The sequence below is a fragment of the Periplaneta americana genome, chromosome 4 (assembly GCF_040183065.1).
Source record: "Periplaneta americana isolate PAMFEO1 chromosome 4, P.americana_PAMFEO1_priV1, whole genome shotgun sequence".
Taxonomy (NCBI): Eukaryota; Metazoa; Arthropoda; class Insecta; order Blattodea; family Blattidae; genus Periplaneta; species Periplaneta americana.
The window spans coordinates 183,441,690-183,467,297 of NC_091120.1; the positions used below are offsets into that span (position 1 = coordinate 183,441,690).

Sequence of the window (25,608 nt, forward strand, 5' to 3'; positions counted from 1 at the left end):
GTTCCTAATTATGTTAGGTGAAGAATACAATGCGTGCAGTTCTGTGTTGTATAACTTTCTCCATTCTCCTGTAACTTCATCCCTTTTAGCCCCAAATATTTTCCTAAGAACCTTATTCTCAAACACCCTTAACCTACATAATTATAGTTAACATGTTTAAAAACTGACCTAAGTAACAGACAAATCCTACACTGAGGGAGGATAACAAAGGACGTTAACGTGTTGTAGGAACATCCTGTCCAGCAGGTATACAGCAATAAGTTGCACAACTCTTGCTATCGATTGGAAAGGTTGTCCCAAACGTTTAAGGTGGGAAACGTTCTTCTGTATAAACAACAGAGCATAAGAAAGTTTATAAACTGTTTTCAAGGAATACGATCTCTCAGACAAGTACTCTGACGTTGCAGTCGGGGATGATTGTGTACAACGGCTATCCCATGGAGACGCACTATGTGCCGACCGAGGACGGCTATGCCCTGACTGTACACCGCATCCCTCATGATCGCAGCAAAGGGAATTCCACGGGCTGCGACAAAGGAGTCGTGTTACTGCAGCATGGAATTTCCGGCAGCTCCGTCATCTGGGTGTTCAGTGGAAAAGACAACGCACTCGGTGGGATATTTCATTTTACTTATACATGCGAATCAAATCTTCTAATTATATATAACATGTAGTCATTTAAAATAATGCAAAGAATAAGGGGACTTTCATGTGACGGCATGGAAAATAAAAATGATAAATTGCAACTATTTTAAACTGTACAAGCACGAAAAGTTGTAGCCACAATTTGATGGAATTTTTCAAGAGTTGAAATTGATCACTTAGTAATATTTTAGGATGCGTTACATAACTTTCACGTTCATAGTTCTTTCTTTACTCCTCTTTCCCTTCTCTTTCACATATTGCATTTCTCCACTCCTGTCTATCTTGCGTCTCGTTTTCAAAATTTATCCACCCATCATAACCTAGACACACGATCATAACACTCCTCAATATTATCCATTCCCTCCCACCGAACATCCTCATATTCATCTTCTTTCACTGTGGCTGTTCCTCGACTTTGGAATTGGAATGTCAGGGACTGTCAGACATCAAACCAATTTAAGAATAGGCTAACGAAATAATATTTTTTAACAATTCTTGTTAACAATAATAGCTGTTACAGGTTTCTCAATGTTAATGGTTATATATATCACAGATAAATATCTAAATTATCTCATCATTATTATTATTATTATTATTATTATTATTATTTACTATTACTACTATTATTATTATTATTACTATTATAACTATTTCTTACCAATGTTTATTATTGTCACACTAACATTACTTACCCAACTTTCAATATTTACTTTCATGTTGTTTTATGGTCTAGATATTAATGTAATAACTATGTAACCAATTGTATTCAATTAGAATTACAGTCTGGCTGGGCGGAAGAGAAGGCCTATTGGCCTTAGCTCTGCCAGATTAAATAAATAAATTATTATTAATTTTTATTATTATTATTATTATTATTATTATTATTATTATTATTACTATTATAAATATTTCTTACCAATGTTTATTATTGTCACACTAACATTACTTACCCAACTTTCACTATTTACTTTCATGTTGTTTTATGGTCTAGATATTAATGTAATAACTATGTAACCAATTGTATTCAATTAGAATTAGAGTCTGGCTGGGCGGAAGAGAAGGCCTATTGGCCTTAGCTCTGCCAGATTAAATAAATAAATTATTATTAATTGTTATTTTTATTATTATTATTATTATACAGAGCGAACCGTAACTAATGTCATTAATTCCTGGGGGTTATTCTTTGAGATATTTAAAAAAAGTTGAATTCAATTTTCAAATTGTATTATATACATCTTAATTTCAATTCAGAAATCCGTCCCTGAGCACGAGTTTTACTCTTTCAGGGGCGAGCTAAAGTTTTTCTGTTTATATTTCATTTTATGTGACAATTATTAGCAAAATAAATAAATAAACAAACAAATAAACAAATAAATAAGTAAATAAATAAGTAAATAAATATTGCTCGTTTTTCCTTGTTTTTCGAGATGAAAATTTCTTTATAGGATACATTTCATAGAGTGTTTTGGGAAAGCTGTTGATTGAATTCCCAATATGCTCAGTGAATTGAAGAGAGCACTGTATTATGATAAAATGGTTTTTGTTTTTCCCCTTAATTATGCAGCAATTTCATCAGTACAAATGTAATTTTTCGTTCTGCAAACGAATTTTAGAATGTTATATAGGAAATTCAATCACTGGCTTTCCCAAAACACACTAAGAAATGTTTGATATAAAACTAGCAAAAACGAGCAAAATTATATAGAACAACTTGTCTGAAATATCTCAAAGAATAACTCTTTGAAATTAATGACCGGTTTTGTGCAGAAACTTGTCCACGAACATTCCCTCATTACGTTAACGCAAAAAGCCAATTTTCCTCTCGCTCAGTAAAATTGTAAAATATTCTCAAAAAGATCTATCACAATATTATTAGTATCATAATACTACCAACCTTTACCCCAAAAGTTTTTTCGAAAAAAGAGAAATATCACCTTCAACACATTTAAAAAATAACTTATTGTAATACACAAATTGATAAAGAAGCAGACATCAACTATAACTAATGTTATTCGTTTGGAAGATGTGAAATAAAACCACTGCACATTTTTTTTTTATCAGGAGTGATGCAAAAATATTTTTAGTACCAATATGATATTGAAACACGGATGTTTTTTTATCATAGTTTTTACGAACAAAAGAGACTATATTATTATCTAGCAACTGCTGAATAAATAACACGCAGTTTTCTGTAAGACAACTAGCGATATGTGTTTTCAGGTTTCCAAAATTTGATAAGGTAACATCAGTTCAATTTCAAACCAACCATGAGAATGACGTTGGGAAGGCTCCTAATTACAAGTCGATAAGGTTATGGTACCGCACGTCTGAAGAAATTGGATTGTTAATAATGCAGTGGCGGCTCATTGACTGAGGCAAGTGAGGCCGGGCCTCAGTCACTTGGCTTAACTGAAATCAAATTTTGTGTTTTTATATAATGTATTAGTTATTTGAATGAAGCATATAGCGCTGTAGAAGCATTTGAAAACTTTGTGATGTATATAGACCTGTTTTGCAGTAAAATTTGCTCCTGAGGCCAGGATCGCTCATGCCGGGTTTGGCTTGTGATGTCTATAGACCTGTTTTGCAGTAAAATTTGCTTCTGAGGCTAGGATCGCTCGTGCCGTGTCTGGCTTCTAAATTTCCTGTATTTTCGCGGGCTTTCATCTTGCGCTTAAAACGTTGTAGCTGAGGCACAATTCGTCTGGCCTCGTGGCCTGGTCAGGTTTCACTTCTCCATCCATGGACCGGCCTCAAGGGTAGAGTGGAGTGGGAATAGCAATGGTGACTTGTCTTCCTAACTAGGCCATAAATAACACAAATTCCAGCTCTTTGGCAGGCAGAGACCCACACTATTCTCTCCCCTTATGTCTTAGTTTGACTTAAGCCAGGGTGTTGTACTATTGTACTTCGTAGTACAGTAGTGAATCTGGGCCAATGTTGTTATGTATTTCGAGAAAATATAAACAGAAATATAAATGCGAGAAATAATGCTGGTGTAGTCAATTCATTGTTAGAGTGTCCTTTTCCGAGAAGAAATAATATTGAAAGAAAGGAAGTTTTAAATAAAGAGAGAGTCTACCGAGATACCTACGGCATCGCTGACAATTTTTCTGATAGATAATCTTAAAACGCGAGTTTCTATTGCATCCTGGTATGGGCAACATAAATGGTTAAGTGGTAATGTGATGTAAAATAAAGTTGTCTGTTGGCCTTGTTCGTTGCTGTCAAGGGAAAAAAATAAAAAGAAAAGAAAGAAAGGGGATTTTCAACACATAATATGGGTTGCTTCATCACACTGAAACAATAACTGAAACTCACAGCATAACAATTTATTTGGTGAGTGAAATTATTATTTTTCATCAATAGTAGGCTAATAATAATAATAATAATAATAATAATAATAATAATAATAATAATAATAATACAGTAATAATGATATTAATAATATAATAACAATAATAATTAATATCATGAATAAACATTTCCTATCGGAGGCACTTAAACTAGTTGCATCTGGCCTCACCGAGGATTTCGATCACCGGCCGCTACTGTAATAATGTCGTTTCAACCACGAGAATGATGTTGGGAAGGCTCCGAATTATAAGTCGATAAGTTTATGGAACCGCACGTTTGAAAAGATAGCAGCCGTTTACAATGTCATGTCAACCGTGACAATGACGTTGGGAAGGTTCCGAATTATTATTAGTCCATACGGTTATCAGTTATGGTACCGCAGGTCTGAAAAAATTGTAGCTGTTCACAATGTCGTTTCAACCATGAGAACGATGTTAGGGAGGTTGCAAATTACAAATCGATAAGGTTATGGTACCGAATGTCTGAAGAGTGAGTTAGTGGGTTTTAAAGGGGCGCGTCAGCTACTATGGCTATTTGCGCCCTTATCTGTAATTCTTAACAAAACCACGTCTGAAGAAATTGAATCTGTTAAAGATATCTTTTTAACCATGAGTCTGTCGCTGGCATGACTCCGAATTATAAGTCGAAGTGTCTGAAGAAATTAGAGCTGTTAACATGACGTAGAAGCCACCGACGTAGTTCAGACGACTGAGGCGCGTGTCTACTGTTCCAGAGTTGCGCTCGGGTGTAGGTTACTTTCCCGCTTGGGCAGATTCCTTTGTTGGATATTTTTCGAGCTTTTCCCCAACCATAAAGCAAATGTTAAGTGAACTATGGCGAATCTTCGGCGTCATCTCGCTATTACCAGTACCATCGACGTTAAATAACCTAGTATTTCCTACAACACCGTCAAAATAACGAACTAAACAGAAATAATAACGTATACTGTTGGACATAAGCGTGTTCTCGAAATTTGAACCTTCACATTTCCTATGATACATGCAGGGTCTCCGAGAATCAGTGGCGAGCTTTAGATTGACTTTTATGAACAACAAGAATATTAACATAAAATTAGTAACCCTATTCTTTAAACACGTGTTATGTAGTTTTGAGATATGGAATTATAATTTATTTGACGTAAATATGAACGTTATTCACATTTCTACTCATTCAATACTCAGTTTATGAGTATTTAATTAATAGACTAAATATTTGAATTCCTTTATTTTAAGTGGGGATACCGGAAGGTATTTCGAGCAAGAAACGGTCATGCACTTGATGTATATTTTTGCGTTGAGTTTCAAGAAGTAAGAATGTGTTTACATATTTTATTTTCATCATGCAAATAGTTTGGTGGAAACTTCGTTATGTAATGTACGTTACGATATGAGATATACCGGTTTTCCTAGGGTGACGTGCATTGATAATTAAAAGAAAGAAGTTAGTACAATCACATGATTATGTACTGTCACTATGACGTAATTCCATCAGCAGGTAAGGTTAAACTCGCTTGCAGGGTACTTAACAAAATCCTAAGAGACTTTTCAGAATAATATTTTCACATTAAAGACAGTAATAGTAATATTATGATTTTTATTACCTTTTCATAAAAGGAGATATTCCGAATTAATATAAATAAAACTGTAAATCATTTTATAATATTTATGTTCTCAGTTATATTTTTTTAATACGAATAAATGTAATATCTTCATTAAAACAGACGATAATGTTTCCAATTGGACCCCGCAACTCTTAAGGCCAGCCCTGCTGACACACAAAATACAGGGGCATCATTTTATTTTTACTTCAACTTTTATTGTACCTGAGTTTTTTAATGTACTTCGCTCCCACCCCTTCTACTAAGGAAGTTCCAACTCCACAAAGAACCAAGACCGCAGATAGTAAGCAGTACTGAGTTACTGAGTATAGTACTTTCCAGAAATATGTTCGCGTTTTCCAGTGACGAAAGAGCTTTCAATATTGAATCATATTTTCGCACAGGTACTGTCCGTTTGCCTACGTCGCATCCCGATTTCCCCCACCTGCTTCTGCTCGCCCCTCTGTAATAGCTGGGCTGTCTTAGCTCTTTTCTGAAAACATTAATTTCTCTTAGGAATTGGAAGTTTACGTAATATTATACAGCTGTTTAATTTAACTTAAATAAAAGGGCCTCGTTAAGTATTAACTGTCACGTGATTTCCTCCCTTTCTACAATCCTGCGGCATAACCACTTGGACGGACAGTAGATAGCATGTCTGAGTAATTTTATATTTTCGGGTCGGGCAGAAGTGAAGATTGAATTTACAGTACGTAGAGTAGGTACAGAATTATTTCAACATCAGTTACTAGTACGAAGGACGAAACTGGCAATTGGAATTAGATGCAATAGTCTATAGTGCGATAATATGCACAAAAAAACTGAAGCCTGTATTGAAACGAACGGCCACCATTTTCAAAATTGTGTTTAAATATTCATATTATGATTATTTTTCAATTTAACTTCTTTCTCTATATTGTACGCTAATGTGCTGTAGACAGTATACACTGCATAATGAATGCGTTCGCATGGATAACTCACTTCGTGAGTGAAAACACTTATTCTTAATACTGTACTGTACTTTGATTAAAGAAAAACCTAATGAAAATTATCAAACTCAAAATCGCTATATTTCCTAGTTTACGTAAATGGATGAACTACTTTTCTTCCATCCTATACCTAGTAGAGTGATTTGTGTTTTACGCCAATATCATCGAACTCCAGTCTTTGAGGGGGGAGCAAGCGGTGTTTCCGGTTCTCTAAAGGTATAGACAGGTTAATATTAAAAATGTTAGTAAAAATAAAATGATGTCCCTGTATATGTAGGGAAGACTGTTTTACCTTGAGCATAGTGTACCTTTGATAATTTTTTGTTTCTGATTTTTGGTGCTACTCAAACTGAAGTAGACTGTAGTGAAAGCCACTAGGTAGCTCTGGTCATTGTTCCGGTTTGTGTTATTACAAGATGTGAGTTCTGGACGGAACAATTTTTGGTACCAAAAGTAAATACTGTATTTTAACTGTTATATGTTTTCTAACAAGAAACCAATTTGTATTTGTAAATACGGTGTGTTCCCTTTATTTGGCGAGTAAATACACAATGTTTGTGTGTGTGTGTGTCTAATGCCTACCCACTTCACCTGCGTGATTCGGGTTCCGCATACTGCTGACAGATGGCAGGACTGTGACTCATTTTCAAATTGCACATCACTTCGGCGGGCCACGTTATGCGTGATGTGTATCTGTGAAGAGTGATGTCATGTAGTAGGGTGAGTGTATGTTAAGTGTTCGTGTAAGTGTAGTGAGGATGATGATGGAGGTGAGGAAGGGAAAAGGGGAAAATCCTGTCGAATAGCACCAAGAGGTCCGCCAGGCTTAACGTCCCCATTCGACGGACGAATCACTATCAACAGTGACATATGCCTTTCCTTCATATGCACTGCTTAGAGAATTGAGATTTAACCCAGGCATATTGGTGCACAATTTAGTGCAGGGATGTCGAACAGCGCTCTCGAGCTGTGAACTGCAGAGCCTTCACTCCTCTCTTACCGTGCAACGGTTGAACACAGGTAGCAGGCAGTCCGGCAAAATGATCGTATACAAAAGCGAAACTGCGGCGGATGGTACTTTCATAACTTTTATATATCTTACCAATTGATTAGGAACTCAGTTTAGATTTGCACTTGATGAACTCTGATAAACAAAGAATGTGGCCTACATGAGGATGAATTATGATGATGATGATAGTAATAATAATAATAATAATAATAATAATAATAATAATAATAATAATAATAATAATAATGTTTTAACTACTGGGTCATTCCATGAATGTTGTTCGTTAGTGACGGAAATAAATGATAATAATAATAATAATAATAATAATAATAATAATAATAATAATAATGTTGTTAATATCATGTTTAAAATATCAACTTTGTGTGTATGTGTTGTAGCAGTGCATCTTCAAGTTCAGAAACATAAACTGTTTTGATGTATAAAATTTATTAATTTTCTCGTGACTTGAAATTTGTTCATAGTTTTTGTTATAGTTTCAGAAATATCTTCGCCTCGAGTTCGGTCCTTTAGTGAAATGACATCTACAAGATCTCCATGAACATTGAAATCTGAATCGACACTCCTTATGAATATACTGTAGCTAGCTGCGCCGCATCTTTCCGGTCGGTACTTTCATCAAGAGGTATAGTGAGTAATAAGTGAATGTTTTCATTCTTGCTATCAGTTGTTCCTCCAAGTTACCTCCCATTTATGGTACGCGCTCTGCAAAAATATCACGAGACAAACATATAGATTTAAAATCATTAACGTATTCCGGACATATCCTTTTTGCAACAGCTATGAGACAGCCTTCCACAAATTCTCCGTCAGTAAATAGCTTTGAAGCCGTTGCAATAATTTCACAAATTTTGTAGCTAGCACGAACCAAGCTTATTCTACTGACACCCGATGATGATGGAAGGTTTTCTGAATTCAATCTTGATTTTAATTCTTCTACAGCCATTTCATGAGTGAAACCGGATAATTTTTCTGGTCCCTGAGCTTCAGCATGACGTGTAGAATTAAAATGCCTTTTAATATTATGATGGCTAATGTATCCAAGTTCTTTTCTACATATTAAGCAATGTGCCTTTCCGTCCTTTAAGATAAATAAATATTTATCTGTCCACTCACTATTGAATCGTCGTTCCATATCCCTACCAGCCGCCAGAGTTGATAAACACACTGCGTACAGAACACTGCTACAGCGAGCTGACTGACGGTCGTTTCAGCTCAGCTACGGTAGGAAACCATATTAATCGTTTCACAGTTTGAGAGCGCTGTTCGACATCCCTGATTTAGTGATTAGAAGTTGTGCATCACCATCTCTCCTATAGTCGCGACGCTGTTATTCCCGGCGTGACTCCTCCTCTTTGCTTACGTCTTAGGATATGAAGGCTCTATAAAGTCTAGGTAGGTAGTATCGTTCGCCATTTTTGTTCTTTCGTTGGCGAGCTACCAGACGAGGAATCTATTTGCCGCACCGTTAAACATTATCATGTCGTAGCTCCTATGATAATAAATTAAACGCACTGTAATTCAGCAAATAATTGAGCGGCAAATAACGTCCTCGTGTGCTTTCTGCGAACGCCAACGAAAGACCCAAAATGGCGGGCGATTATATTAAGTATTTATCGAGCCTTAAGAAATGAATAACGTCTTCCTCAGCAAATCACAAGACGCACACGTTTAAATGTAGCCGACCTGCAACGTGATTGGCTGCCGGAAATTAGAGCGACGGGACTATAGTCCCGAAGTAGAAATTTTACAAGACAATTTCTGATCCCGACGGGAATCGAAACCGGGGCGGCTAGTCTGTAGACAGACATGCTACCACAGAGCTAACTCGGCGGAAAAATACATTATGTTAATTTCCATGATTTATTCTCATCTCTAGTTTAGGCAGCCAGGTTTGTTTCAACGTGCACTCTCTTGTACCTTGGATCACAAAAATCTTACACCAAGGAACACGATGCTATCGGTTTTTGCTTTTCTTTTATTTTAAGATCATGCTAAGAAGTAAGTCTAGAGTTAAGAGGATCGATTCTAATTGATCCGGATGCCTTGAAGAAGTTGTTGAAGCTGTTATGGCTCCTCCAGAAATTAAACCTCGAACAGAGAAGCCTGCAAGTGATGGCAAATACATTTTTTTAAATTAGGCCTATTGAGAGTATTTACAGCTATAATTTCACCTACATTCCCAGTGTTTTTCAATGTTCCAAGATACAACAGAGTATGATCCAATGTACAGTAGTGGCAAAAAAAACCGGACCGACGGGATAATCAGTACCCTAAATGAGCCACTGCGTATGTCACGCCCGCATTCACAAGATAGCGAGTAATCTATTGAAATTGTTGTAGTTTCGACTGCTGACGTAGCCCATTTCGAAAGCCATTAGAAAATAAGCTGGTAAAATTCAAGTTCTGGGAATAAAAACTTAATTAAGTAGTAAAATATCGCTGTAATCGAAAAGCATTGGGAATAAATTTGAATAAGGAACAAAAAAAGTTTCCATCCCAGGCAGGATTCGAACCACGAAAGTCTTAGTTACCAGTCTGTCGTGCTGTCACTATGAACAAGGCTCTGAAATCAGCTACAAGGGTTGATCCGTTTTTTTTTGCCGCTACTGTACACGAACCTGTTGTACCATGCAAAACTTTACATACTCCTGCATTTTATTTTTTTCACCCTTAATAGTTCTGTAAAACGTGAAAATACCTGTAGGAATCTTCAATAATTATTATTTCAATCATTTTTTTCAACAGTAATCTCACTAGACGTTTTGATTTATCTAGAGAAAATCAAAACTCGAGTGGGATTTAATTGACTATTACACGATTAGAAGAAATTATATAAAGATTAGAAGTAACGAAGTACTCCAATACAATAAAATATTAATTGACTTAAGAAAATAAAACTGTCTTCAAATGTATTATTGTACCATCTCAACATTACAAATATTACGCTAGATGCATGCTAGATGGCAGTAGTGAGCAATGCCTTCTCGTCGAGAAGTTCTCGATCTACTATACACGATGGCAATGTTACTAGTCAAGAAGGCTTTGTTGATTCAGTTTCATTTTTATTAAAATGCAACATTCCACTTCAATTATCAGAATTCCAGTAAGCAACGTCACTTGGCAGATGATTTTCAATAAATCTTAATTATTAAACAATCTCTGATACGTGACTATCCATAATATCATATAGAAGCTATAACATAACCTAACTAATATACACAAGTGTTAGAAAAGTTTTAATTAACGACGATGACATAGAAAATAAAAATGAATAATTTTAAAAGGAATAATTATTGAATGTACAATTCTCAAATTTGAATATGGTTGGTGGTTCAATTGATGTTATATTGGACGTGTGGGTAATAGAAGTGGAACTCGTTGATTTAGGCCTACATGGTGTATTCAACTTATTCAGGATTTCCGAATGGTGCTTTTCATTTATTTGTAAATCGGATTTCAGAAGATGCATAGGTATGATCAGTGATTTTTATTAATTCTTGTTCTTGAATGCCAATGCGAGTCATATTTGAAACTGCTGTGCATCGACTGGAGTGGTTTGAATTTTATCGTATATATATATATATATATATATATATATATTTTTTTTTTTTTTGACGTCCAGACCAGCGCAGTTTCAAATGTTGGCAAACAAAGAAACAAATGCTAGGGACGCGATAAAATTAAACAAATGCTAGGGACGCGATAAAATTGTGCGATAAGCAGCCATGATTGGTTGAAATACGTTCTTTCGTACCGTTTTATTGGTCAAAAGTAGTATGACCTAGTAAGAGTGTAATAGTCATTGTAAAAATTTTATTTCTCAAAATTAAAGAAAAATAAATAAAATGTGGAAAGTGATTCAAAGTACAACAATCTCCCCTATTAGTTCACCCTAAGTACGACAATTTTGTTCACATCACACATGATATTTGATGTAATCACTACATTTCTGTTTCTTCACTTTGGTATAGCTTGGCTTTTCGAGGGCTGAACTAGGGACAAGTATGTACGCTTAGGCATGCCTTGCCTTTTGTGCGCCCTATACAGGATATGCGATGATTGCCCAAGTCCGATGGGTGGCCTGGGAGGCATGTGAATCCGATTGTGACAGGTGGGCCATCTTGACCCAGCACGTGACAGGGCAAGGTCCCGCTTCGCGGACGAGTAGCTTGATAAGCCCAATGACCTGGTGCCCCAAGCCCTTCCCACATGACTACCGGAAACCCGTGCTATCCCCAAGATCACTAAACCTATTTTCACTATTGCAGATGATAGGCTAAATGAGTGAGACGTGAAATGTGCTGGTGAAGTCACAAAGGAAAAGAGGAGTACCCCGAGAAAAATTCTCTGCAATTCCCACTTTGTCCACTACAATTTCCATCACTTCTGGCCGGGGATCAAACCGGCCGCTTCGATGGAAGACCAGCGCACAAATTTGTTCACCTTTAACACGATTTTGTTCCCATCACGCATGAAAATTTGTGTAAGTTATCGTCGCATATAGGCTACTAGGCGTCATTACATATGGTACTTTTATTTTTCCAGGATACATGCTCGCAGACCAAGGCTATGATGTGTGGATTCCCAACGCACGCGGTAACGAGTACTCAACGATGTACACTCCTCAAAGAGATCCTCGAACAAGAGAGTTCTGGGATTTCAGGTAATACTTGCAGCCCTTTCAATTGACTCAGGAACAAAATGTATTTTGTTCATAGTTCAACTTATGCCTTCTCCCCGTTCATCGTCTCCTTTGTCTTCGCACATATTTTGATCTCTTTGGTATTAATTATCTAGACTATTGCTTTACAGCAGCGGCGGATTTTCAGGGGAGGCAAGGGAGGCCGTGCCTCCCCTAATATTTTACCAGAACACAATATGGCAGTAATAACTCCAGCTGAATTAAGATCACTAACAAGTTATAGGAAATGACGAACATTTTTCCTTTTATTTTAATTTTACTATTCACTACGAATAAGATGTACGTTACGTAAAGTCGACCACATCCAGTTGGTGATGCCCGCATGCTATACTGTAGTCTTATATATGATCTAGGACTGTAGATAGCACAAATAATTCGTACTGAATAATAACAGATAGCGCTGTAACCTGTATAGTCGACATCTAGCAGCCTGCTGTGTCTGTGCGAGACCAGGAGAGAGGAGTCGGCTACATGACGCTACTCCCCGGTAACCATGACAACAGCAGTTCGACCAATAAGATAGCTGGTTAGCGGAGTGTTTAAACTTGGCTAGAACGCGCGAGGGGAGCAAATTTGGAGACGTCCTACTCACCGCTGACAACTGATTCGACTGTGCTGGGAAGCTCTCTCTCTTTCTCTCTTCTTGGTTTTAGAAATTTAAGTCACGTGTTGTTAGTTCTCTCTCTCTCTCTCTCTCTCTCTCTCTCTCTGCGTAAAAGTTATCTTTTATGTTGTTAGATTTTTCTCTTGTTTGCAGGTATTCCTGTTAATTTTTTTCTTTTGTGTTACGAGATATATTTATTTATACAGGATCTTAAATATCTCGAGAGTTTAGAAACAAATGCAGATTTGTCTTTAGCTTCTTCTAGTAGCAGTTGTTCAGTATGTTGTGACCTAAATGATCGGTTTGAGAAGAAAGAGGATCGTCGAGTTAATTTGCTGTAAAATTAGACTATGTAATAGTAATGAGCAAGCCCCGGATTCTTAGGTTCGAATCAATGTTGTTGCTATCCCGTTACTCTCGAAATATTGCTGTTTTATTCGTTTTATGTAGCAAAGGGTAACATTCTTAAATTCAATATGACCTAAAAAGACCTAATTCGTAGGTTAGGATTTAAATATCCTAAACAGAGACAATCTTTACCAATCCGTTGTAATATATTAACAGTAGCCTATTTGTTCATTTTTATTTTTTTCCCGTAAAATCATATAAGTTTCTAAATATAAGATTTAAAACCCTAAAACATAAATTGGAAAACCTCATTTTAGTTTCTTAAAACCTATAAATTCTGCGCTTGGTAATGAGGTAAGTCACAGGCCTCATATTTTTATATTCTCATCAGTTTTTGGCCTCCTCAACTTTCAAACCCACCGTCCGCTACTGCTTTACAGTAGTTTATCAACTCTATTTCATTCTCCTTTGTGTGGGTTAGTGGGTTTTTGATCTCTCTGTCTCAATTATGGATCTAAGTTGCAGATCATTATATGCAAAATGTATTCTTTTTGGAGCATATCTGAAACGAAGGCTATGGTAAATTTCTAAATTCCAATATGTATTTAATATCGAATATGATGGAAATCTTTCAAGAAGCTACTATCCAAAATTCTGTTCTTCAGAGCATTGTAGACATTTGAATGTGCTTTAACTCAAAATTTATTTCTATCTTCTTCTAATAAATTCATTATGTTCACAGGATTTCTTTTCACCCTTTTCCAGCCATTTATGCTCATTTCTATATGATGAAGAATTCACGTGAATTTATCAATTAAAAACTGTGCTATATGCATTGCAATTTTGCGCGGTCCACTATAAATGATTGTTCGATATATAGAAATTCAGCATGTTCTAAGAATTCATTTGAAGATTGGTACATAACTTTAAATGGTAAGTCCGATCGTACAAATACCGCAACACCACCTCCACGTTTACACACATGATCATTTCTACAGAAGCCTTAATTATTATCTAAACTTACAAGAGTGGGCAACTTTTAAACTGTTAGAATGCAAGCTGGGGCCCGTTTCACAATCCTTACAAATTACAAATTACAAATTTACAAATAGCAAGTAAAAGTTTACAAATGCTTGTAAATTGTGTTTCATAATGATATTTTATTAGTTTGTAAAGTCTGACGAACTTTACAAAATCAGCTAAAGAAATTTACAAATACGCATTATTGGTTACACAATATCGCCAACGACAGTTTACAAAAATCGCTAAGGAGCAGAGCTAAAATCGCTGTATTTTTACTACTATCGATACATATGTTTATATTTTGTACTAAAATAGATTATTCTAAGCTTGCTGATTCATATTTCACCAACAGAAAATATAAAGTATTGTTAAAAAAAATTAAAAATATTTAGATTTTTATATATTGGCGACAATGGAGTTTCATGTGATGTGATTGGTCGAGTACGTTTGTTACTTAAATGATCAAAGTTAGCACAAAATTCAGTCAAATAAGTAAATAACAGATTTGGTCCACGTACAAATATGCAATTTATAAAATAATTACGATGCCTAAACAGAAAATCAGGTTAATTTTTTGTGTTGATCCATCAGTATTTATTAATGTTGCATTCCTAACCTCTCAAACATTAGTGATCCCATCAGCAGCATAAAAATTCTGTGCTATAGTAAATAACATTTTGGTGATCAAAAACCTGCCCCGAATTTAACTCTTTTAACATCAACTACCCTGTGGGCACTTTTGCACACTGATATCTTAGAAATTCCATGCTTATCTGCTAACCCACGGAACTGACAGCTAGTATGCATCCAATGCAAAACAATACAGTTCTCGCTTTGAGGTTAGGGCATCACTTTTCTCTTTTGGATGTTGGATATGATGTGCCATATCTTGTAAGAGAGATTCCAGCGAAACGGGACTAGAAACGACTTCATAATACCGCGTAAGTAGTGTCGCTATTGCATTATTGAATTATTTATTTTTGGTGCAAGGAACTTCTATATTAAGTGCGAGTATTTAGGTATTAAATACAGTCTTCGTATATAAATACTTACGCGGTATTCTTAAGTATAGCGCGGGACTCATTTTTTTTTTATATAAAATTAGATCGGCCAGAGGCCGTTTACCAAAGTTATCTATTTTGTTTTCTGTTTCCGTTTTACATTTGTTTCCTTTGTTTTACTTACACTAATACAAACACAACACCCATGCCCAAGGCGGGACTCGAAACCACAACCCTTCGGACCAAGCGATAGGGATATGCCGTGGCCCTACCGCTTGAGCCATCCGGGCTGGCAATTCGAAACCTTTCATTAAATTTATAGAATGATACGAACGTGTTATTAATTCTCGCCCGGAGAATTTTACGTATACGTCTTCGTTTGATTAGGCCTAAATTCAATATCTATGTCCGACTCATTAGAACTCCTTAATAATATCAAAACTGCGTTAGTTTAATTCTTGATATTATCCAGTTACTCAAAAATTAATTTAATAAGTATTTCTTTATTGTATTTATTCATAATTTGTTGCAATATCAAACTTTACACACCTCAGAGGTATTGTAGAAAATGTGCTAATTTTACAAGTAAAATGTACACGTTTGTAAAATTACTCTTCATTGTGAAACAGAATACTTGTAAAGTGAGCAAAATTTAATTTGTAAAGATTTGATTTCCTTTGTAAAGTTCAACATTACAAACAAAGATTGTGAAACAGAAGTTTACAATTTACAAGCAAAGTTTACAATTTACAAAGATTGTAAACATTTTGAAACAGGCCCCTGAAGAACAACTTTAACTAGGCACTAGTTGAATGCTGTAACACTGCTATAATGCTGCAACACACTAAATCCCACATATTGTATACTGTGTAAACGTAGTAATGTACAATGTACAGGTGGTTTAATATTTTAACGTGGAATCAAAGTACAGCAGAAATATGTAATCCACACAACCGTGTCGCACAGCTCTATTGTGGTTTTGGCTGTATGAGGACAGTACACTGCACCACATTATGTGCTTAGAAAGAATTAATTTATTTTGTGCGAGATCGTGCGTATTTGCTTGCTTTCCGCACACAACCAATACGCGGTAAGTGTGAAATACCACATTCAGTATTCCCAACGTAACACACATAACAATTTCCCTATTCTTACCGCTTAAGCGTCATATTCATTTTACTGCTTTAGGCTTTTAACATATTATTTTTAAAGACGTTCAATATTGTAATAATTATAAATTGCAAACTTACCACTGCAATTTCACTTTAATTGCACTGTTAATTATTGTTCTTAAATATTTTCAAAAATTAAGTAAACTCTACAACACCACAAAAGTTACTGCATTTGTAATGCAAGTAACATTAAGGAAGCCGTGAAAAAATCAACAAGATTCCAGACTCATCATAGACTGGGGGGAAAAAAAGACAGACGTATATCACGGCCTGCTGGAGTATAGTAAACACAGAAAACATTTTATAGGAACGATGTTGAAGATAGATATATTTGTTTTCCAAAGTTGCCGTCATTGAACAGAAACCAAGTTGGAGATTTCATTGCAACTAATTAGAAATTCCTCTTTCAGGTATGTAATAAACGATCTTCGCACAAAATAATGTACGATACACTAGCGGTATGTTTGTTTTCATGTTCTCGTAAATTAAAAGAGCTCAACTACTTTTCGCTTTTTCAGTCTTTTCCTCGAACATGAAAACGTCAGCATACCGCTCTTGCAACGCATATTATTATTGTAATGACGACTTTGTTTTTTTTTCTCTCTGAAAAGTGCAATTTAGCCTCCTTTGGGCTTTTAGCATTTTTTATCCGTTGTTAGGACCTACAGGATTCCAACACTCGTATCCCGTAGGTATGCTGCAATTTTCTAATTACGAAGCAAAGAAAAAAATATATAGGGTAAAACATACAAATCTGATCCCTACTTAATAACGTTTTATTAATGATTACAGTTTCAAACAACTTATTGACGTTATATTTATTTGTGAATTGTATCGACTAGGCTACCAATTGCATTGCTGTCTTCAGACTAGACCTCACTGAATGGGGAAGCTATTATGAAAAAGTTAACAGGACGAATAAAATGAACTGAAATAAAAAATGTAATTCAAATTCAAAACATTCTTCCATCCCAATCATGCTCAGCAACCACGAACAGTATAAACGTTTTATTCAATTACACGGATTCGATGATTTCTCTGTCATATTTTGTGTTTGTCATGCATTTACACAATGTTCTAATTACGTTCATATATTTATTTCCCGCTGTCTACGTTCATACATTCATAAAATCCATTTTTTTAACTATAACGACTCGACCTGCACTCCCTTGATCACAACTCGATATAGCCACTTCGGGATCCATCTACTTGTTTGCTCAATTTATGATCTTCCACGCATTAACAGTGGTGAATTTTTCCAGCCTGGACGAAGGCGGTGTTTATGACTTGCCGGCTGTAATCGACTATATCCTGGAGAAGACTGGAAAGGAGAAGATCATTTATGTGGGGCACTCCATGGGCACCACCTTGTTCTACATCATGATGTCTCAACGGCCCGAATACAACGAGAAGATCACGGTCATGATCGGTTTAGGCCCCATCGCCTACGCGGGTCATACCAAAAATGGTGTGGGTAATTTGCTGGGCTATCTATCCGATCCACTCAGCGTAAGTATCAATCTAGCAATAATGAGTATGCGTGAGACTCAAGCGAACTGATTGCGACAAACTCTGATGGTAAGCAGATACAGTCAACGCAGACAGCATATGTAGATATGACATTATCTGTAAGCTCGGCTGACGTCAGACGGAGAGTGGGGATTGCCCTACTACAACTCATTACAAAAATATCAGTTCAAGGAGGCATGCTTAGCTTGTCATTTCTTTGGGCCTATATTACACTATCAAATTTCTGTGTCACAGAATATGATAAAATATTTGATCAAATAAATATGATCAAATATAAGATTTTGAGTATATTACACTATGTCAAAGCTTTTATCATATCTTTCATCACAGTTCTAATAATGGATTCACAACATTTCTATGCCTGTTACAACTGTACATGCAGTAAAGGTTATCACATTATTGGCCTACTAAAGAATAAATCAAAGAAAAAACGTATTTCATCGGCGAAGAGTGTAAACCTGCTAACAAAAAAGGAAATTTTACAGGGGACACAAAAACCTCAGTATAAATGAACTCTGAAACTTTAGGATCAAATCCAAAGTACAGGTGGTGAAATTACAGTTAATTTATACTCAGTTTTTTGTTTCCCCTGTAAAATTTCCTTTTTGTTAGTTAGTAGGTTTACACTCCAAGTCGACGATTTAGGTTAGAGATTGGGGCAGGGAGAACAGATACAAAAGAAATCCATAAAATTCTACTGAGAGAACTTCATTGTCAAGATGTGAAATCCTATACAAAGTATACTAAGTATTTAATAATGGATGGTGGAACATTTCATATGTCTCATAATCTAATATTAAAACTTTTGTGGTTTTCACAGACCATGTGTACTTAATGTCTGCCACTTTCTTTCTTCTGTCACAGATTTTATCAAAGGTATGGTGATGACTATAACGTTTATCACAGAACTATGCCACAGCTAGATGTGATCAAAGATGATATATTACACTGTGAAAGATTTTATCATATATATTTTATCAAACTTCTGTGACACAGAAATGTGATAGTGTAATATAGGCCTTGGAATAGGAGCTGAACATCTATATATATTTTCATTTGATACAGTTAAAATTTTGTGATGCATATTTACGAATTAGATTATTTGGAATGATTCAAAACATTTTATTTTCCATATTTCTTTATATTTCTTGTTGTAGTACATGCCTGAGAAAACCTCCCACATATATTTACATAATTCAACATTTTATTTCAAATATGATTCATACTTTTTGCTTTCAAAGTTATCCTTGTCAGAAAATCGCTTCAAAATTATTTTAATAGGATCAGTGTTTCATAGATGGATTCTGGTATTATGGGAATTTGAAGTTGCGACCCACTAATTAATTTTGTAAAACGGAATTCATTATCGAAATATTTACTCATATTTAGAACTAGCCATACCATTGCGCTTCGCTGTACTTTGTTAGAAATAAATATAAAGTAATTACACAATTAAAATAGGACATTTCGTCCAGGGAACATCCGTGTTTGATAGAAGGATAAATCGTTTAATATGTTACTTAATTTAAATACGATCATTTTGGTGCAAGAATAAATCCTTTACCAAGTTTCCTAATTGTTATTATATGCAAAAAATTAAAATAGAATGATTTGGTTCACAGAAATCCGTTTTTGGTGCAAGGATAATTCGTTTAATATTTTTCTAGACTAGTCTTGAATGCATCGTTCAATAAATCACTCCAAATTAATGTCAATATAGAGTGGATTAAGTACAAAGATTTTTTTATATTGGTCTCACTGTGTATTTTTTCTTTGTTAAGTTTATGTATAGGGCCTACACGCTTTAATTTCTGTGGTCATGTCACAAGTTTAGAATGTGTGGGTATAACAGTAGGCGTTTTTACTCTTAGCCTATATTATTATGATGTACTGAAGTACATATAATATTTCCGTGCAGAAATTCTGCGTCATCATATGATGAAGGATTAGTGGAACAGAGGAAAATTCCCTCCGGCACCGGGATTTGAACCCAGGTTTTCAGCTCTACTGCTGACCTCTATCCACTAAGCCACACTGGATTCCCATCTCGATGCCGGATTGAATGCTCTCAGTTTAAGTTCCACCTCTTGGGTTCCCTCTAGTGGCCTACCCTCATGCACTGCGTCATAGATGTATGACAGTAGCACAATGTTCACACATGTGCAGAGGTGCACTCGTTATGAGTGACTAAGTGGCCGGGATCCGACGGAATAAGTGCCGTCTTAAATCACTAAGTGATTATTTTTCGCATATCACTTTTTAATGTAGATTTTCTACATATGTTTTACAAACTATATGGGGAGCTCAAGACTTATCTTGGTCTCCGAGTTTCATTCCAAAATGTGCCAGATATCCTTGCTTCACAAATTCTGTAATATTTTTTCTACGTTTCTCCTGGCAATATTCGCCAGAAATGTAGCAGAATGCGTTAGGGTCATTCAATTAATCTCTTCGTAAAGAACTCATATTGATCTCAAAATTGAAAAAAAAACAACTAAAGTACTTAAAAAGAAACGAAACAAAATAATATTACAAGTAATGGATAAAAGGTACTTATAATACTGTAAAGATTTATTAAAGTAAATGTTTGGATAACATTATAAATTGAACACCCTGTATAACAAGAACTACAGCCAATCTGGAATAACTACCATCATTTATGGAACCAGCACACTCGATATACTACAAATTCGTTGAAAAACCCTTAGCAACAGAAAAGAGGTTTCTTTTTTTTTGGGGGGGGGGGCTATGATATATCATACGTGAGAGTGATTTTCGTAATATTAGATTATTTATGAAATGACGAACTCAACTGCTTTGGTGGTTGAAAGTCATGGTCTCAACGAATCCTGTTAAGAGCAGTTCATTGTCCTTAAAATAACATCACAATTCAGTTTTCAGAAAATGTTCTAATTTCTAGACATAATTGGGACAAATGTAAATGGTCTATAATTACTGTATATTTCAGCCTGAAGTAAAGTGGGTAATGGTCTAATATTTAATAAAGGTTACGTTTTCCAGAAACTCCTGAATCTGATCGGTTTTACCCACATCAAACCAACGCCGCACGTTCTGTCAAAGATTCGCCCGATGCTCTGCTTTGATATGCCCGTCATCAGTTACATCTGCCAGAAATATTTAATATCAGTTAAGCAGATTGACTTACAAGGCATTAATCAAGTAAGTATTAACATAGGGGCCATATTCATAGACATTCTTAGCGCGGGCTTCCGGTGGATGATCAGCGAACTAACGTTTTTCGTATTCATAAACTAGTGTTAAAGATATGATATGATATGATATGATATGATATGATATGATATGATATGATATGATATGATATGATATGATATGATATGATATGATATGATATGATATGATATATGATATGATATGATATATGATATATGTTTATTGTTTATTGTTAATAAAATAACATTGACAGAAATACAATCTTAGTTCTTCCCTGAAGGAGTAAAAAACTCGATCTGTGATATATGATATGATATGATTTGATACATGATGAGATGATATGATTTGATATATGATATGTGATATGATGATATATGATGAGATGATATGATATGATATGATATGATATGATATGATATGATATGATATGATATGATATGATATGATATCATATCATATCATATATGATATGATATATATCATATGATATGATATATATCATATGATATATTATATATGATATATATGATATGATTTATGATACGATACGATATAGGATACGATATGATATGATATGATATGATATGATATGATATGATATGATATGATATGATATGATATGATATGATATGATATGATATGATATGATATGATATGAATCCTGTACAAATAATCAGTATATAGCCGGGGTTAGTTTAGCACGCTCGTAGCGCGGGCTAGCGAAATGTCTATGCATAGCACTCACAGATTTTAACTTAAGAGTGTTTTTTTTTTTTTACTTTAATTGCAATTTTTATGAACAAAGGCTATTCATGTGCAAATGAGATAATATTACAGAAAATAAAATGAAATTGGCAGAGAAAAACTAAATGCTTGCAGAAAATGTATCTTCAGTTTTGCATTGTTCACAACAAATTCCATACATTCCCTTGAATAAGCGATTGGGTTTCGTTGGTAGAATTCTTGACAGCTTTATTTTCCTGAACAAGATCTAAGGGTTAGTGACATACAGGGTGAACCGTAACTAATTTAATTAATTTCAGAGGGATATTCTTTGAGTTATTTCAAACAAAAGTGTTTTATACAATTTTCCTCGTTCTTTCTTCCTTTTCGAAATAACAATTGAGGGGTTGGCTGGAAGAAGGGCGTAATTCGAATTACGGCGTTTATCCGTAAAATGGCTATATGCGTTCTTTGGCGGCGTATCTACCAACCACCACAACGTTATGCCTCTACTCCCAATAGATCGCAATAGAGAGGTATTATTGAATTGCGTCCGTCTTCCATCTCACTACTGTGTTTCGAGGACCGGCGAAGGTAACTGCAGGGTGTTCGCGTTGTCTGACGAATGTTCTGATCTATCCTATCTTTCGCCTAATGGAAGCGAATATAACCTTTCTGATGTTGAAAGTATCGGCGAAAATGAATTACATAAAAAAGGTAGAAAACGGAAACGGTTTAACAAACTATGAAAGAATAATCTAGGCAGCGACGACGAAATTACGGCAAAGTTTATACAAATAGGTCAGGAAAAATGGTGAAAGCAATACAGTATTACTATTTACTTTCGTCAATGGAGAATGAATATAAGGTACTAATAATATAGGTGTATGCAGTGCTATAAAATGATAGATCCAGGCTAGCAGTCAGTCATTTAGGAACGACCATATTTCTGACAGGTTAGCAGAAAAACATTTAAGTCAATTGCTTCCAGAAGAAATATGAGATGTCTACAGAGGAACAAGCCATTTTCCATTGAGGATATTGGAAAACTGGAATCAAAAACCAACAGGATACATTTCTTATGGGATATTTTGGAGAGGAGGACCATTAAGCAACGTCAACAACTATAAAACCACAGCATGAGAATGTTCTTGGTCATACAGTATCATGACAGACGAATTTTTATGCAAGTCCTTTATTCTGCCATTGTTTAAAATATCTAAGAAACGAGTGATAACTGTACAAAATATAGTGAAATTGGTGATATTTTAATGACAGATACGACAGGCAAACACTCCAATAGGCCTCACAAGATTCTAGATGTTGTTTATGTTAGGTTATTAGATTACTTAAAGTGGTATAGTGCTGGTAACGTGAAATAAGTGGGATTAATTATTTTTTAATATTGTAATACAATTTAGTGAACGAATATATTATATATATTTATATTTTGTAGAACATATATTGTAACTTCATTATTGTAGTAAGGACCTAAGTATCTAGCCTTCCCTATAGAAATATAGAAAGGTTAACAGTATTGCACTATTTTCAAACCTCTTCTATGAAAAACGGCTCAATTAAAAAAATTGAATGCTTCATTCTCGTACAATATTTAAACGTTAACCATGGAACTCATTGTCATCACAAGAGAATGTATTACCCTGCAATATATAATAACGGAAGTGTGCACAATGTGCAGGATAATATATTATTTTAGCTTTCGCTGCTGCAGAACTTGGTCAGTGAAACTAATCGGTTTTTACCAACGAGTTAGAAAGAGAAAGATATAGAGTGGTCATTGCGCCGCCATGTTTGAAGAAAATTGAACGACCGTCGGTAATGAACTTATGCGCCCAAAACAAAGTGGGCGTGGTGATAACTGACATTAGAATCGTCAGCTGTCTTAATTTCGTTTGCATAAATCAGTTAAACTGAAGTGGAAAAAACTAGTATTTCGTCAAATACGTGCTAGGAACTTAATCTAAACTTATGTACGCTAAATTTAAAACACTTGAGCTATTCCTAGAAGGAATGCTTAAAAGAATAACCTAAGCAAAATTGTCATGTAGTAAGACAAGAAGTCCTAGCAAATATACTGAAGAAAATGTTAATATTCCTAGGTTCTTTTAAATGCGACCTGCAACATTGCCTATAAAATGAACGAGTATGATTCGGATGATTTTATTAAATTGTTTTCCCAGTCTCTACACGTTGCAAAACTATTTACTATACCATAAGATATAGAATGAAAGTAGGCCCTATCTGTAGTAAACAACCTTTACCTCCAAGCTTGTAACGTGGGTGAAACATGACAAAACACGCTTTCAGTTTTTTTGTTACAGTGAAGTATAATTATTATCGAAATGTGAACGTGAGGCCAACAGTCGGCTGGTCTGTCTGAGCCTTTCAAGGGCTGTGGCACCACAGATAATTATTAGTGTATAATTGAGCACTCACGTACAATAATGGGATAAGTAGTTACGAAATATATTCATACTTACCCCATTATTGCATGTGGGTGCTCAATTATGTTCTTTCATGTCCTTCCAGTCAAAATACTAACAACAATACGACCTACCCCAGAGTTTTGCGTTATTTTGGACGAGTGTCGAAATACAATTTTAATATTTGATTGTTATTACTAGGTTTGAAACGGAATTGTAGTGGTTTTATCCGTATTTAGTTTAACTTTATTACTAGTGAACCATTTATTTGATTAATCGTTTGTCTTCGAAATAGGCCTACTTCTTACAAGCTACAGCTCATCGTCTTCTTGTATAAGCAGTAAGGACAGAAGGAGCAGAAATAAAGGATGCCGGTGTCGAAATACAGTTTTAATATTGTATTGCTATTTGTTTTTCACTGGGTCTGAAACGGAATTGTATTGGTTTTATCCGTATTTAGTTTAAGTACATTACCAGTGAACCATTATTTTGTTTATGCCGGGCGTTGTTACACATTTATGCATGAAAAAAAAATGCTTCTAATTAACAAAACTATGGACTTAACTTCATAAAATTTACATGAAATACGATATATCAGTTGTCTTTTTCCTTTTGACATTGCAGTTATATGCAGCACACACAACAGGCATGTTTTTTCTTCGTTTTTTTTGTACTTCTTACCTCCGTTATACAACATTGTAAGCAGACGAATTTTTACAAAGGTGGGCGCTTAGCTCAGATCTGCCGTGTTTCGCGGTGGCACCGCAAAGAGCGCTGTACATGACAACATGGCCACTCTATAATCTTCTCTTTCTAACTCGTTGGTTTTTACACTCCATCCATGGTATCTTCCACATAGTTCGTCACACAGTAAACACATGCACTCTTCGTTCGGGTCGTGAAAGCTGGTGTTGCGGCATATTTTGAAGTGGAAGCCGTGGGTCGCGAATCTGGTCACCAGGTGCCTCTGTAGGTAGTTGGCCTCCTTCCAGTCCTCTCTGGCCATGGCGTCCGTGACGTAGAACTCCTCCCATATTTCTGCTTTCTTACGTTGGTGTTCGAGGACGGTGCTCTCGTATGCTGATGTTGATGGCAGTAGAAATTGCAACCGTAGGTCTTCTAGTAACATAGGTTCTCTGGTTAGCTCATAGACGATTCTGGATGGTGCAAATCTGGACAGGCCAAGTACCCGCTTCAGATATGTCGCTTTCACTTTCTCGAGGTCCTTCAGGTTACTTTTAGTGAGGTATT

The 25,608-nt window shown here is 35.4% G+C and overlaps 1 protein-coding gene across 1 annotated transcript in view; it reads left to right on the forward strand.

Annotated features, from left to right (window-relative positions):
- The first annotated feature begins 415 nt into the window (after positions 1-415).
- LOC138698892 (lipase 3-like) overlaps positions 416-25,608 on the forward strand; it is a 52,902-nt gene continuing 27,709 nt past the window's right edge. The window contains exons 1-4 of the mRNA XM_069825085.1: positions 416-612; positions 12,164-12,281; positions 17,731-17,977; positions 21,020-21,178. Coding sequence (XP_069681186.1) covers positions 438-612; positions 12,164-12,281; positions 17,731-17,977; positions 21,020-21,178 — 699 coding nt within the window. The 5' untranslated portion in view covers positions 416-437. The remainder of the gene's footprint in view (positions 613-12,163; positions 12,282-17,730; positions 17,978-21,019; positions 21,179-25,608) is intronic.